Genomic DNA, 15,130 nt, shown 5'->3' on the forward strand with positions numbered 1-15,130 from the left:
AGGCTCAATCTTTACTGGGCTTGCCTACCACAAATATACAGGGTTCATATTCACTGCAAGGGTTGGAAGGTGCTCTTTTACTCTCTTTACTCATATCTAATAACAGGGCCATATTATAAACAACATATAAAGGTTTACTGGGCTGCAGGCCCATCAGGTGAAATCCCAGCCTCAAAGAAATCAATGGAAATTTAGCCATTGATTTTAATGGGGCCAGGATTTTAAAGATTGTGTCTAGAATGTTTTAACATCAGCTATACCACCCCTAACATTAAATGCCTAACTTGAAATTCTGTGGGTAATAAGCAGGTGACGGTGTCTGTGAAAAGTGACTGGCTGTTGCTATTCAAAGAGGTGTTGGGTATTTTATTCCACACATCTCTAGTTAGAATAACCACACTTCCTCCAACAGTAACTAATTAGGATGAGGTAGTTTAATGAAATTCCATTAGGAAAAAAAGGCATTTTACCTTAACTCTGTCTGTGCGGTTATTGAAGAGTCCAATGCGCCGGATGGTATTGAGGATCGGGTCATTGGAATCATCGATCATGTTGTGGGTGGTCACTGGAGGTAGAGACTGTCGCTACATCAGAATAAAGGCAAACTTTGACCAAGGCATGAAACACTGCTGGCAAAGAATCCATTACCATAGAGTCTTAGGGTGAAATCCCAGCCCCACTGAAGTCAATGGGAGTTTTGCCATTGATTTAATTAGGACTAGGGTTTCACCCTTCGAATTTAAGGCCAGAAAGGATCATTGTGATAATTTAGTCCAACCTATTGCATAACACAGTGCCATAGGATTTTACCTAATAAGTCTTTAATCTAGCCCAATAAATTCTGCTTGTAATAGACAGTATCTTTTACAAAGACATCCATTTTGATTTAAAGATTGTAAGTGATGGAGAATCACCACATCCCAAGGTAAAAAGAAAAGGAGGACTTGTGGTACCTTAGAGACTAAAATTTATTTGAGCATAAGCTTTCATGAGCTACAGCTCACTTCATCGGAGCTGTAGCTCACGAAAGCTTATGCTCAAATAAATGTGTTAGTCTCTAAGGTGCCACAAGTCCTCCTTTTCTTTTTGTGGATACAGACTAACACAGCTGCTACTCTGAAACTTGTGTAAGTAATGACTATTTTCTCTGACCTGAGTTGAAAAGATGGCTCTTTTCATAATGGTTACATCATCCCGGTCAAGGATCTTGTTCAAATCTGGAATTTCTCCCCTGCAAAGGCAATACAGACAGGTATAATGCCAAATGGCTTGTCATCAGTTTTTTCGGAAATTATGATTAAGGGTTCGCGTTAAAGTTACACAGAGAAGATGAAGAAACTCCAATAGAGCTGATCCAAAATTCACTGAAGTCAACAGGCATCTTTCCAGCTTCTTCAATCAGCTTTGAATCAGGTCCTTAGAGTTTTTTTTCCTGTTTTCTCTATATGTATCCACGTGACTATCCTGTCCTCTTTCTCCCTTCACAGCTTTGCTGCAATTCCCCCTTAGATGTATTTGAAATATTTGAAAAAGAAAACAAGTCACAAAACCTGTCATGAACTTTTATTTCTATATTTTTGTTAACATTTCATTTTCATTTAAAAAATAATCCAAACAGCTCTATAGCTGAAACCAAACAGGGCAAAAAAGTGTAAAAAAATTGTGTCCATTTTATTTTTGTTGTTTTTTCCAACCCAATCTTTTACATTTGGGATCATATAGATCTTCCAACTCAGGCTAAGCTCTCTTTGAAATCAATGAGAGTATGGCCTGATAAAAAAGAGTACAGAGACTTTCTTCCTTTTTACTATAAGCAAAGTTTCAGCATATCGGAGTTCCACTGTATTTTATCTACCTAAGCTACTTATTTGGCCCCATTACTATAATACCCCACAATCCTTAATGTATTTATCCTCACAACACCACAGTGAGGTAGGGAAATACTACTATCCCTGTTTTTTAGATGGGGAACTGGGACAGATAGATAAAGGATAACATTTTCATAAGCCCCTAAGTGACTTAGGAGCCTATATCCCATTCATTCTCAATGAGACTTAGGTTCTTAAATGTTTAAGTCACCTTTGAAAATGTTACCCTAAGTTACTTACCCAAGCTCACACAGGAAGTCTATTGTGAAGCAGGGACTTGAACATGGACCTCCCAAATCCCTAATTACACCATTTGTTCCTATCTCTTCCCAATTCTTTTCTTACATCCATAATACACATATATAAACACAGGTGATACAGCTGGCTCCTCTGTAATATCAACACAAAGTGACCTACATACTCACTTCAGTAGTGCATCGTAGAGTTTCTTTCCAAATTTTTCTTTCACACATTGTGCGGTGTCCCTAGTAAATAAACATGAAAAATGGGACATGTCAGGGGGAGGGCCAGAACGCACAGTGCTCCTGCTGGTGCTCTAACTTATGCAGGGGGACCCAGGATCAGGGGAGGCAGAAAGGGAGCTAAGGCACCTTCCCCAGTTCTCAGTCATACTGACTGTGATTTCAGCACAGCTGAGGATATGACCCACAGAGATTTGCCCCAAGGCCAAAAACAAAGTCAGTGGTAAAACCAGGACTAGAAATTGGTAGTGCTTGCTTCCGAATCCCTTGCTCTGACAGAGACATTAGTGATGTCTATTTGATACAGAAAAACAGCACCGCAGTGTCTTGGGTGGAAAAAGCAGTGAAATGTGACGCTTTTCAAGGATGAGAGGTTTTAAGTTTAACCTAACCAGGGGGGGGGGGGAGGAGAAAGAGAGAGGAGAAATAGGTTTGTTTTAAAATTCCCACCCGCAAGAGCCTTCAAAAACAAGGAATAGGACAAACTGTAGATAAGCCACAAGCTGTTCCTCCTGATAAATTGGTTTGAAAACCGGATAACCTCTTGGCAAGCCTAAGCCAAGTTGAAAACTCATAATAAAATCTGCTCCAGACAATATTTACGTCATTTAACATTTTGTTGTAGCCTGTGGCGGATTAATGATTTTGCTGCCCGTAGGCCCTGAAATAATTGCCGCCCGCCCAGGAGCTCCCGGTCCCCCCGCTGCAGCTCGCCTCCGCATCCTCCTGTGAGTGCGCCGCCAGGTCCTGCTTCTCCCGGCTCCCTACCAGTGCTGGTGTGCGAAACAGCTTCGCGAAGGAGTGGGGAAGAGGGGGGAACGCGGCGCGTTCAGGAGAGGAGGCAGGGCCAGGGCGGGGATTTGGGGAAGGGGACCAATGGGGCAGGGAGGGGGCGGGGCACGGGTGGAGTTGGGGCAGGGCCGGCGGTGGAGGCCGCGAACCGGCGTCAGGGGAAGCAGGCTCTGGCTGCTATTATAAAATTTGCCACCCCTGCAAATTTGTTGGCCTAGGCATTAATACGCCGCTGGTTGTAGCCTTTTTGCACACCAGTGAAAAGCTCCTTTAAGGACAAGTTGCAGTTAGCAAATCCAGCCACTAGATGGCATTTCACAGAACATACAGTACAGTTAAATGCACTGCACTCAAAAAACAGCAAACAGTGTAAAGTCATAAAATACTTCAATGGGACTTTTCCTGCCTTTTTGCTTTTTGAGTATTAGCCGATGGGCTTGAGACAAAAAAATATTATTGGAACACCCTGAATCTTGGAAAAATTGGATTCCAGCTCCCAACTGTTGGTTGCCTCCTGGGTTACAGTGGCTAGACTCTATACCCCACCAACACAAATCATAAAATACAAGGCAATAAGCAAGTAAATCATTCACACCTCTTCTAATCCCCACTAAACAGCTCCCCTTGTCAGCCCCAACCACCTCCCTTCCATCACGTACATATTTGCACCTTCACTCTGAATAACCAGCCATTACCTCACAACCCCTTCTATCTTTAATGGTTCTGAGCAAGCTTTTCAAAGGTGTTCATGGGAGTTGGGTGCATAGTGGCCCTTTTCTGCATTTGGAAATTCCCCCCTAGATGTTTGTGTTCTCTGATACTTAGGGTGTAGTGGTAGCTAACTGCAAAACATTAACAGTGACCTCAGAAGCTTTAAGGCAAAATAACTCCCCAAACACATGGAATGTGTGGCAGACAGATGTGCTGATTACAGCTGGGCAAATTATTTTTTGGCACATGGGAAATTAGCTGAAAAATGCATTTTTGGGTCACAAACTATTCATGAATTTGGACTGAATTCGGATCGAATTCAGCAAATAGTTTCATTTCAAAACAAAATTGGATTTTTTTTTTAAAAGAAAAAAATTAAAATTGGTCGGCCATTTCAGAATTAAATGTTTTGACTTTTTGTTTTGAAATATCATTTTGTTTAGCAAATTAAGTTTGTTTTTTTTTTAAACAAAAGGTGAAAACTCCCCCCAAAATGACCCCAAACAAATTAAAAAAAACAAAACCAAAACAGTTTAAGTGAGAACAAAACTTTTTTTTTTTCTAAAAATACAGATTGTTTGTTTAATTCTCCAAACTGAAAAATCAATGATTTACTCAGCTCTAGTGCTTACCTATTGATATAAATGATATAAAAGCATCTGAGATCACTTCAAGTTGTGTGTTAAATGCACGTGTGCTAAGGCTGAGGTACGAAAAAGGAGCACTGGATTGTGTTACAGACAGTGCAGTAGGCAGTATTAAGGTGGAAGGGAATACAGAAGTCTTTTTCCTTAACGTACTTCCCTGCTTTTAAAATTATCGGTGGATGCGGCATACCTTGCCACAATCTTAACTGGCGGTAAATGCAGTTCGTGTGTGCTATTAATATAGAGTTAGGGTGGTTTTAACAAATTACACTGTGCATAGTTCTGTTTGTGCTTTGTATTGGTGTGTACAACTTAGCATTTGCCTCTGCTGGTGATTTATATGGGGTTGGCTACACCAGTGCAAATCTCCAGCATATAGATTCATAGATTCCACGGCCAGAAGGGACCACTGAGATCATCCAGTCTGACTCGCTGTATAGCACAGGCCACAGAACTTCCCCCAACTAATTCCTAGAGCAGATCTTTTAAAAATACATGCACTCTTGATTTAAAAATGGTCAGTGATGGAGAATCCACGGTGACTGTGGGTAAATAGTTCTGATGGTTAATTACTCTCACCATTAAAAAATTTACACCTTTTTTCCAGTCTGAATTTGTCTAACTTCAACTCTCAGCCATTGGATTGTGTTCTATTTTTCTTTGTTAAACTGAAGAGTCCATTATTAAATATTTGTTCCCATGTAGATACTTTTAGACTGTAATCACGTCACCTCTCAACCTTCACTTAACCGACATGGATGTGCTGCACCAGTTTTAAACCAGGGGAAGCTGTATTGGTGCAAGCCTCGTATTACAGCAATGTAATGTGTCTGCAATGAGGATTTGCATCAGTGTAGCTACATCAGTACAAATATCCTCAGTACAGACAGGCTTAGTGTCAGACTGCCCATGCTTACTGTGAGGTACGTTTTTCTTCAGTGCAGTAAATATATAAAATGTATGTTGTTTGTGACCATTCAGAATTATACCATCTTTAGAACAGAGAGTTGAAGTTTGGTTGTTGGATTTAGTGTATGGATGCTGGGTGGCGTTGGTGGTCTGTGCTATACAGGAGGACAGACTCAAGGATCTGGTGAGCCCTTCTGGCCTTAAGCTCTATGACTCTATGAAGTTACAACCTGGTGTTCCTGGTCATCATTATGTTTATGGCAAGAATTAGAATGACTTGTTTTCTCTATTTCATTCATTTTTACCATCACTCATTGTTACTAATGTTTATTTTTTCATGTGTATAAATTAAATCTTCTTAAGAATGAAAACTATTAACCATTTAAACGTGGAATGGGGCTATGGGGTGTACATGGAAGAGTGAGAAGGGCATCAAGCCAGGGAAGCTGCAGGGGCATTGAGGCCAAGGGTGTAGGAAGGGAATCTGTGCCAATCTGAACAGCAGTGGTCAGAGATTCAGCAGAGAGCTCCACTGACCAGTACTGTTCTCCAGCCCCCATGCCAACATCTATTTTCCCCCTTCATGTCCATTCTACCCCTCATCCAGGCCCCACCCCCCATTCCTTGGAATGTCTTGATCCTTCCTAGTGAGACGCCCTGTTAGTCTGCTCACCACTGGTCCATCAAACTGGAGTGACCTTCCGGCAAGCCACACAGGGTTAACCAGAAGCGGCAGTTCTGCTTCTGAGTCAACTCAATCTGTGTGACCCCACCTCTCTGACCCGGTTTCAAAAGCGTCCTAGCCCTGAGCATGTGAGTGTGAGACATTTGGAAGTCATTGTCAATGTGTTCCCTTAGCTAAAGGAAGGCAAAAGAGTAAGTCTGGCAGGAAACATTGCAAAAGGAGAGCTTTGAGCAGTTTTTCTTTTACAAAAGTTAGTAAATTAAAAAAAATTACATTGAAAATCCAATGGCTGCAGAGTTATTGTGCTAAATTTGCAGGCTGGATTAAATCAAAGTGTGAAAAAGAGGGGTTTATTTCTGATTTAAGTGTGAATCTCAATGCAGCCTTGACTATGGAGTTTCTTTTGCTTCCATCCTATCAGTGGGCAGAGCCAAGTCTGATTGCCACTCTTAATGTTCGGAGGAGTCTAGATGTGAAGTTTATTTACTCTATCTGTAAAATGAGCTGAACCAAACCCTTGGATCTGAACCCCACTGAACATTGTGGAACGCTGGATTCTGATCTGAACTTTGAAGTGTGGGGTCATTTCTAATGAATATTTGAGATGAACTGGGAGAAAACAAAGGGAGGTGCATGAGGAAAGCTAAATAAGGCTCCACCTAGATTCATGCCACAAGCTGCCTCAAACTCATTCAAATAGGATAGGCTGATTATTTCACAGCACAGGAAGATGGGGCTTTATATCCCAGATCAGCCAACTTCTATCCCCCGATTACCGCTAACCTCTTTTGGCATTTAATCTCCATGGCATCCATGATATCAGCTAGTGTTACAAGGTAATGCTGATGGCAGGTACTTTTATCCAGCAGCTTAAGATGATGGATTACTACAGTACTGCATACGATTGCTGAAAAGCGGTTTAAAGTATGTGGGAGCAGTGCTCTACATACTCTGATATAGCATGTCTTGAGGAACAATGCACTCCGCAGGGTTTTAGTTTACTGAGCTGAGGTAGATAGGATCAATTTATCCCGAGTTGCACTGGAAAATCAGTGACCACATACTGTAGTTACAACAGGCTCTTCCGTTCATCCCAGCCAAGCCCCAGTGTTTTCCCTTTGTATGTTTCTCTTTAAATTAAACTTTCCCTTTTTATTTTTTCTGAGAAACACAAGAGGTCAAAATGCTTATTGTATATATGGCTGCTTCTCACAGTGCACAAAGTGTCCTACATCTGATCTTGAGAGAAATCCTGGCCTCACTGAAGTCAATGGACAAACTCACTTGGCTTCAAGGGAGCCAGGATTTCACTCTTACAGTGTTTCTAGGCACAGGACTGATGCTTTGGGCAAGCAGTTCTTGTGAAAAACTACAGGTACAGCCCCAGGAAGTTTCATGTATTCTTTTAAGAGGGCAATAACCCTCCACTTATTATGCATGGTGTCTTTCAGACAACTGGTTTTAGAGGGATGACTAGAGAGAATGGAGCGTTGGATGCCCTTGATAAAGGTATTCCTATGTGAAAACTGTGTCAGATGAACAAATCTGATCCGAGTTTTCTCTATGATTTTTCTCTAGTTTTGTACTAGATCAGTTCAGTGATCCCAAGGATACTACTTCTGTTACTACTGTGCATTTCTAGAGTATGAACCATTCAAGGATCTCAAAATAATTTACTAATATTAATCAACTGAGCGACCAAACAACCCTTTGAGACATTTAATAACAATACTAGTACCCATTTCTTATATAGTGCCTTTCTTCCATAGATCTTAAAGTCTTTTAGAAAGGTGGGAAGTATCAACACCATTTTACAAATGGGGAAATTGAGTCAGAGAGGTTAAATGTCCAAGAGTGTTGCTAGAGATCAAAAGCAGGATGCGGTCCAAAGTGAGCATCAGGATCAGACAGAAGACCCAGGGCTTGATTCTCCACTGTCAACACCTGCTGCTGTCATTTACACCCATATCAAGTGAGTGCAAAATGCAAACCTTCTGATTAGAATGTTAGTGTTTAAACATTCACTTTACATGGGGTAAAAATGGTGACAAGGGCAAAGCTATTGAGCATTAGGTTCCTTGTTAATAAACTAGAAAAAGGAAGGGGAAATACTTGCCCTAATTTATTATCCTCATCTCCCTCTTCCCCACAAATGGACTCAGGTTACTTACTATCTTGCATTTAGCCAGAGGAAAAGTAATGAGCCTTATTCTCCACCAAAGCCATTCACTTATCCCTTCAATTCACCATTCAAGAGCAGTAATGAGAATGGGGATTACCATAGTTGCTTTCGTACTGCCTGGCCTTTCAGCGTTTCCACATTGAAATTGTTTGTCTTTGCTGGCATGATGAAGAACACTACGACTGTAACATCACTTCTGTGAACCTAAACAGAGGAAAAATGGAGGGAAAACTTGCAATGTAAACAAGAAACCATTATGCAAAAACTAACAGATTCTAGACAATACAGAAACCTTGTCCACACTGGGAATTAGCCATAGCAGATGGTCAGCAGAACCCATCAAGTTTTAACTAGTTGTTCAAAAAGGCCCTGATCCTGCAATGAGGTCTGTAGGGGTAGACCCTGCCTTCAGTGGGGCTCTGTGCAAGTGAAGGAGTGTGCTCAAACATCGCTCGTTGCAGGACTAGAGCTAAAAGGGGTTACCAGGAAAGTCAAATACATTACTCAAGATCTCTTATTTTTTTACTCTTACACAAAGATTTCAAAAGATGTAGATATAAAGCCAAACTACAAGGATAAAAATCATACACAGTATTTAAAACCATAATATTAAGTTACTGTGATAACAGCTAAGATGATTTAAACTGAAAGAATTGTTTAGATTCATAGATACTAAGGTCAAAAGGGACCATTCTGATCATCTAGTCTGAACTTCCTGCACAGCGCAGGCCACAGAATCTCACCCACCCACTCCTATGAAAAACCTCACCTATGTCTGAGCTATTGAAGTCCTTAAATCATGGTTCAAAGACTTCAAGGAGCAGAGAAGCCTCCCTCAAGTCAACCATGCCCCATGCTACAGAGGAAGGCGAAAAACCTCCAGGGCCTCTCCAATCTGCCCTGGAGGAAAATTCCTTCCTGACCCCAAATATGGCAATCAGTTAAACCCTGAGCATGTGGGCAAGATTCACCAGCCAGATACTACAGAAAATTCTTTCCTGGGTAACTCAGATCCCATCCATCTAATATCCCATCTCAGGGGATTTGGCCTATTTACCCTGAATATTTAAAGATCACTTACTTACCAAAATCCCATTATCCCATCATACCATCTCCTCCATAAACTTATCGAGTAGAATCTTAAAACCAGATAGATCTTTTGCCCCCACTGCTTCCCTTGGAAGGCTATTCCAAAACTTCACTCCTCTGATGGTTAAAAACCTTCGTCTGATTTCAAGTCTAAACTTCCTGGTGGCCAGTTTATACCCATTTGTTCTTGTGTCCACATTGGTGCTGAGGTTAAATAATTCCTCTCCCTCTCCTGTATTTATCCCTCTGATATATTTATAGAGAGCAATCATATCTCCCCTCAACCTTCTTTTAGTTAGGCTAAACAAGCCAAGCTCCTTAAGTCTCCTTTCATAAGACAAGTTTTCCATTCCTCGGATCATCCTAGTAGCCCTTTTCTGTACCTGCTCCAGTTTGAATTCATCCATTTTAAACATGGGAGACCAGAACTGCACACAGTATTCTAGGTGAGGTCTCACCAGTGCCTTGTAGAACGGTACTAAAACCTCCTTATCCCTACTGGAAATGCCTCTCCTGATGCATCCCAAAACCGCATTTGCTTTTTTCACAGCCATATCACATTGGCAGCTCATAGTCATCCTATGATCAACTAATACTCCAAGGTCCTTCTCCTCTTCCGTTACTTCTAATTGATGCGTCCCCAACTTATAACTAAAATTCTTGTCATTAATCCCTAAATGCATAACCTTACACTTCTCACTTGTTTAAAATCAAATGCAGTTTTTATCATTTGTCCCATTTCTTTGCACATTGCGTTTCAATCAGCTTGAAGGATGTATTTCCAGCAGGCATGCAGCTAGCATAATTTTCTCCTACAGATCTCCCAGGGCTTGTTGCACCCAGCAGAAACTGCATGCCGTGGAGAATCTGGGCCTTTGTTTATAGTTTTTTCTTGCTGGTTCTCTCTCCTGCCTTAGCACAATGATGTTTTTGCTTGTTTGTTTGGTTTTTGGCCTGGGGGGTGGGGGACAGGGATGGGGAGAAATGCAAAGCTCCAGGGAAATATTGACATAGAATAGAAACCCATTTTTTAAAATTTTAATTTATAAGCATGTTTATTAACATTAGGAGTTGTAAAAATGTTTCATTTAATTGCAGCACATCTACATTATGAGCCTAATGTATCTGACAGCTCCCTTTATGGAGTTACTGGCACCCTCTAGAAAATTTTGAAAGATGTTTAGAAAGAATATGTATTAGAAAAGGACATGAACCAAAACCTGGAATGCAAGCATCTTGGACTTCAGGAAGTTTGCTTCTGTATTCTGAAGACATAGTCAACAGATGTACATCTCTTGCCACTAGAATGGGCCACAGTGCTTTCTCTTGGTATAGCTGAGCAGGGTTTGTTCCCCTATCCCAATCCATTAGCCACCTAAGAGATGAACTAGGTTACAGCTGCTGGAGTGGTCCCAAATGGGCTGCTCAAACGGCTGGAGCTCTGCACTACCAGCTTTTTCCCCTCTGACCCCCAGCATCCATCCTATCTACCTGTGTACCAGAGAGATTGGGGCTGGCAAGTGATATAAAACAAGCCAGCTTTGTGCCAGATATGGTTTCTCCCATGCAGCGGGAAAAAGGCCTCATCAGCCCAAGGTGCCTTTGTGCCATGATCTTAGCTGTTAATAAAATATACATTGAAATGTTGAAGATAGCAAGTATCTGTCCCAACCAAGCTTTCAAACCATCACCAAAATGGTTCTGTAAAATATTTACAAATATTTTCATCAGATGCCACATATATGTAGAGATCGGACACTCCCTTTGAGAAGCATGTGAAGGGAAGCATTCCTAGATTCACAAATAGCACAGATAGCTTGCTGCTCGCAATTGGATTACCTTCTGCAATAATTGCAGACCAGATGTTCTCCATGATTCTTGTCAGCCACACCTTTTTTGTTAATGTCATCATTAATTAGATACAATAATAGAACTGTGCAATGCATCACCTAAGCAATTCTTTCTTCTCTTCATTATGCAAGACATTAGCTGTAAACAGCATTAGCAAACCTTAGCTGGGTGAATGCCGCTAAAACATGGCTAATGTTATATCGCATTTAACCACCAGCATAAGGTGACCTGTTGTGTTGAACAGATCACGTACTTCCTTTCAGTCCACTGATTTCAATGGCACAGAAACATAGGACTGGCAGGGACCTCCTGGGTCACTGAGTCCAGCCCCAGCTATTGCAGGAAACCTGCCCCGTCAGACGTTAATGGAGGATAGCAATAGAGCAATGGTAGTGGAAAAGATTCTTCTATGATTCCATGACTCTAGAAGCTTGGGCTATAAGAAAAACAGCAAATATCACGAGACTCATGATAAAGTTCTGAGTGTTGGCAACACTGCAATGGAGTAAGATAGCAAGCATGCCTTCCAATATTTCTCTATGGTTCAAAGGAACAAAAATGAAAATCTGGTGGACACTAAGGGCTAATCACTGCACTGCTACTAAATACACTATACAGAACACAGGGCAGCACTGTAGGGGCAAAGAAGCTGCAGGGGATGGAGTGACGCAGGTAGGAGCACTCTACAATAGGCACAAACAGGAGCTGTATACCCCCCATAAAGTCACTGTTGGGTTACAGATGTTTGTCGGTCTCACAAAAGGAATCAATTTAAAAAAAAAGTCAATTGGGTCTTCTATTTTTGCCAGTCTGCTGTACCTAGGGTTTATTGTTTTTCTGGAAGTTTCTTTAGCATCTAGGACTGTAGTGGCCCAGAGATGTGGAAAGTTCTGCTTGAGTTGGTGGCGGGGACCACATTTTGCTGCTGTGCCTGGGTGAATATGCAAAGCCTCCCACAGGCCTTCTAACACCACCACCACCACCGTTTCAATACAAGGGAAAGTCTTTGAGAAGGAACTTATACTTTCCCCCACAAAAAGCCTAATGGAGTGAGGGGGCTAAACTGGAAACGAGATGAAATTCATTCCCCAGTTTGCAGGCAGGCTTAGGGGCTGAAAGAGCAATCTCTGCCCCTTGAACCCTCTCTGCAGGACTTGGTGGCTACTGGATGCAGATAAGATCTCCCTTGGCCTATTCCAACAGCTGTTCCACATGGGTCTATTGGGAGCAAGTGCAGATGGCCACAGTGAACAGAGGGTTACAGATGCTCCCCGATATAACCTTCCCCTGTCACTTCAACACAGGGATTTCATGACGTGGAGATTCTTGCCTATGATCTACACACTTGGGTGAACGTCACACTGATAGACTTGAGAGAGAGAGAGAGAGCGCGCGCGAGCGCGAGCGCACGAGCGCGAGCGCGCGCGCACACGCACATTTAAATTATGTGCAGTCACATTATTGTCTGCCAAGAGCAAAATAGTACATTTGATTTCTATGTGCCCTTGCCCAATAGACACTGAATCAGATACCTGAAGCTAAGCCCTACTTCAAAAATAGTATTAGAGCCTCTGCACCAATTACTATCAAAACTCTTAGGGCCCCAGTCTCTGCTACACTAAGGTCACTTCATGCCACTCTGACAGTGTAGAGGGTCCTTAAAAGCCTCCTGAGAATATCCCCTGGGCAGGGTGCCTCCTCAACTAGACAGAGATGGCATAAAGGATCTATGCTGGCCTTGCTCCCATTCACTGGTGTAGGAGGCATACTGAGGGCAGGTCAAGATAGCAAGGAGTTATAGCCAGAGCACACTGTACGACTGCTTTTCCTTTAGTCGCAAAGCCATGGGAAGTAGCGTTTAATTTACAGCAGTCCTGAGGCTGATCTGACAGACTGTGCCAAGCAGAACTCTGACTGCTCCAAAGTATTTGAAGCTACCTTCGCCCCTTCCTACCTGAAGCACAGAAATGGTAGTACTGAGAAATTGGTCCTTCATGCACAGAACTCCAAGTTCCTGGGATAAACATGGTAGGAAGGAGCCGAGCAGGATGCAGCCAGAGGCACCCTTTGGTTGGGCAAAGTATGGGCACCACTGTTCCCTCTAAGCTGTGCGCGCACACAGATCCTAAACCCCACGCACAAGGCGAAACACCACGTGCACAACAATTTGCACAGAAGCACAATTTGCACTGAAGAAATTTTTTGCACACACGGCCTGTCAAAAATTAGAGGGAACATTGATGGACACCCCAATTGACAGGAAAGTTTATGAAGCTAAGCAAGAAAGCCATCATATTGCTGTGGGATCAAAGACATTACAGTAAACAAAAGCATGGTGAGATTTTTGTATGTGACCTTCACACCTGGGTGAATTTCATCTTCATAGAATTAAGTGTGTGTATAAGATATCTGCTATCTGCATTTCCAAATGCTTTCTTACCCGCAGCAGGAAGTTTAATCTGGATAAAGACTCTAGAAACAAATCAGCTCCTTTGTTTGAATATTCGTATCTCCCAGCGATGAAGAAAAACAAGGTCCTTGCAAGGTTGAAGTCAAGATGGCTGAAACCAAGCAAACACACACAAAATGGTTCAATAGGTGATCAAACAAAGCAGAGAGCAATTCTCTAATCAGTAAAGGTCACTGACATCAGCAGCTGCCTTCCTGACTCACAATCATCAAAAAGTTAAGGATTACCTCCAGTACTTCATATTAAAGTGACAATTGAGTTCCATGTTGGGCAAGTAGCATACCCTTCACCTTCTGCCTGATCCTACAAGGTGCTAAGCGGAGTCAGGAATGAAATCTAGGATTTGTATCATACCTTCCAGTCAGTCACTGGAATCACTAGGGAACATTCCACCTCAGATATAAAGTACTCTTTACAGTCTTCCTACTCTAGGTCCTGCAGGAAAAAGGTTCATACAACCAGATGCTAATTTTGAAAAGTAAAAGCATACCCATAGAAATGGCCTCGAACGAACTCTTGGATCCTAGCCTTGTACATGGCATGCAAATTCTGAAACTCATGCATTGCTGAAAATTTCTTAATGTTCAAGCCATTTGGAGTAACAACATCTGGAAAAGCAAAGAAAAGGCAGAGAGACAGACATCTTCAGAGTTTGAGAAATCTTTAAGGAAAGAACCAAAATATCTTTAGTTGTCAATATGCAGAGATGTACTTAATCTTATTGCTCATGACGGGGAAATGTCATTCTCTAGTGCTACAGCTTTTCATCAGTTCATCTCTATAAAAGCAGCAGAAGACTATAAACCAAATTCTGATCTTAGTTATACTGGTATAATTCCAACATAACTCCACAATGTTCAGTAGATTTACTCCAGCTTTACACCTGTGTAATCAGGGGCTTTTGTCCCTAAGGCCACTAGAGGAGCCACCCTTGTATCTGTAGCATCAAAATTGCTTTGCATTTTTTACCTGCAGAACTGTACCTTAACATGCTGTCAGTGTGGATGATTTGATGCGGGAATATCAGTGTCCCCTCAGTGTTGCAGGTGGAGAGTTCCAGGAGGTAACCTACCCAACTGGGCTGTTGCTAAATGCCAGAATTTAGCCCTCTGCTGGTATGTTACATCCCCTCCTCACTCCCTTGTCTGGTTTGTCTCTATGGACTGTGAGCTCTTCAGGACCAGGACCTCCTTTTACTAGATATTTGTACATTGCATAGCATGATATTAGGATGGGGGCCTAAGGGGGTCTCTGGGAACCACTGGAATACACAGAATTGAACACATTTTTTAAAAAAAATGTACTGTTTCTCAAAATATTTTAGGTTTCTCATGAAAAAAAAGCTATGCAATAGTAGTTTGCACTTCTGTAGTCTCCCTCCCCCCAACTGAGGATCTCAAAGTATTTTACAAATAGAGAATTATAGGTATATATGGTTCACTCC

The 15,130-nt window shown here is 41.9% G+C and overlaps 1 protein-coding gene across 1 annotated transcript in view; it reads right to left on the reverse strand.

Annotated features, from left to right (window-relative positions):
- GYS2 (glycogen synthase 2) overlaps positions 1–15,130 on the reverse strand; it is a 73,013-nt gene that overhangs the window by 13,790 nt on the left and 44,093 nt on the right. Inside the window, exons 6-11 of the mRNA XM_038387058.1 lie at positions 14,177–14,294; positions 13,657–13,777; positions 8,374–8,480; positions 2,294–2,353; positions 1,153–1,231; positions 471–584 (exon numbers count right to left, since the gene is read on the reverse strand). Of these exons, the coding sequence (XP_038242986.1) occupies positions 471–584; positions 1,153–1,231; positions 2,294–2,353; positions 8,374–8,480; positions 13,657–13,777; positions 14,177–14,294 (599 nt within the window). The remainder of the gene's footprint in view (positions 1–470; positions 585–1,152; positions 1,232–2,293; positions 2,354–8,373; positions 8,481–13,656; positions 13,778–14,176; positions 14,295–15,130) is intronic.

This window comes from Dermochelys coriacea, chromosome 1 (assembly GCF_009764565.3).
Source record: "Dermochelys coriacea isolate rDerCor1 chromosome 1, rDerCor1.pri.v4, whole genome shotgun sequence".
NCBI classification, from domain to species: domain Eukaryota; kingdom Metazoa; phylum Chordata; order Testudines; family Dermochelyidae; genus Dermochelys; species Dermochelys coriacea.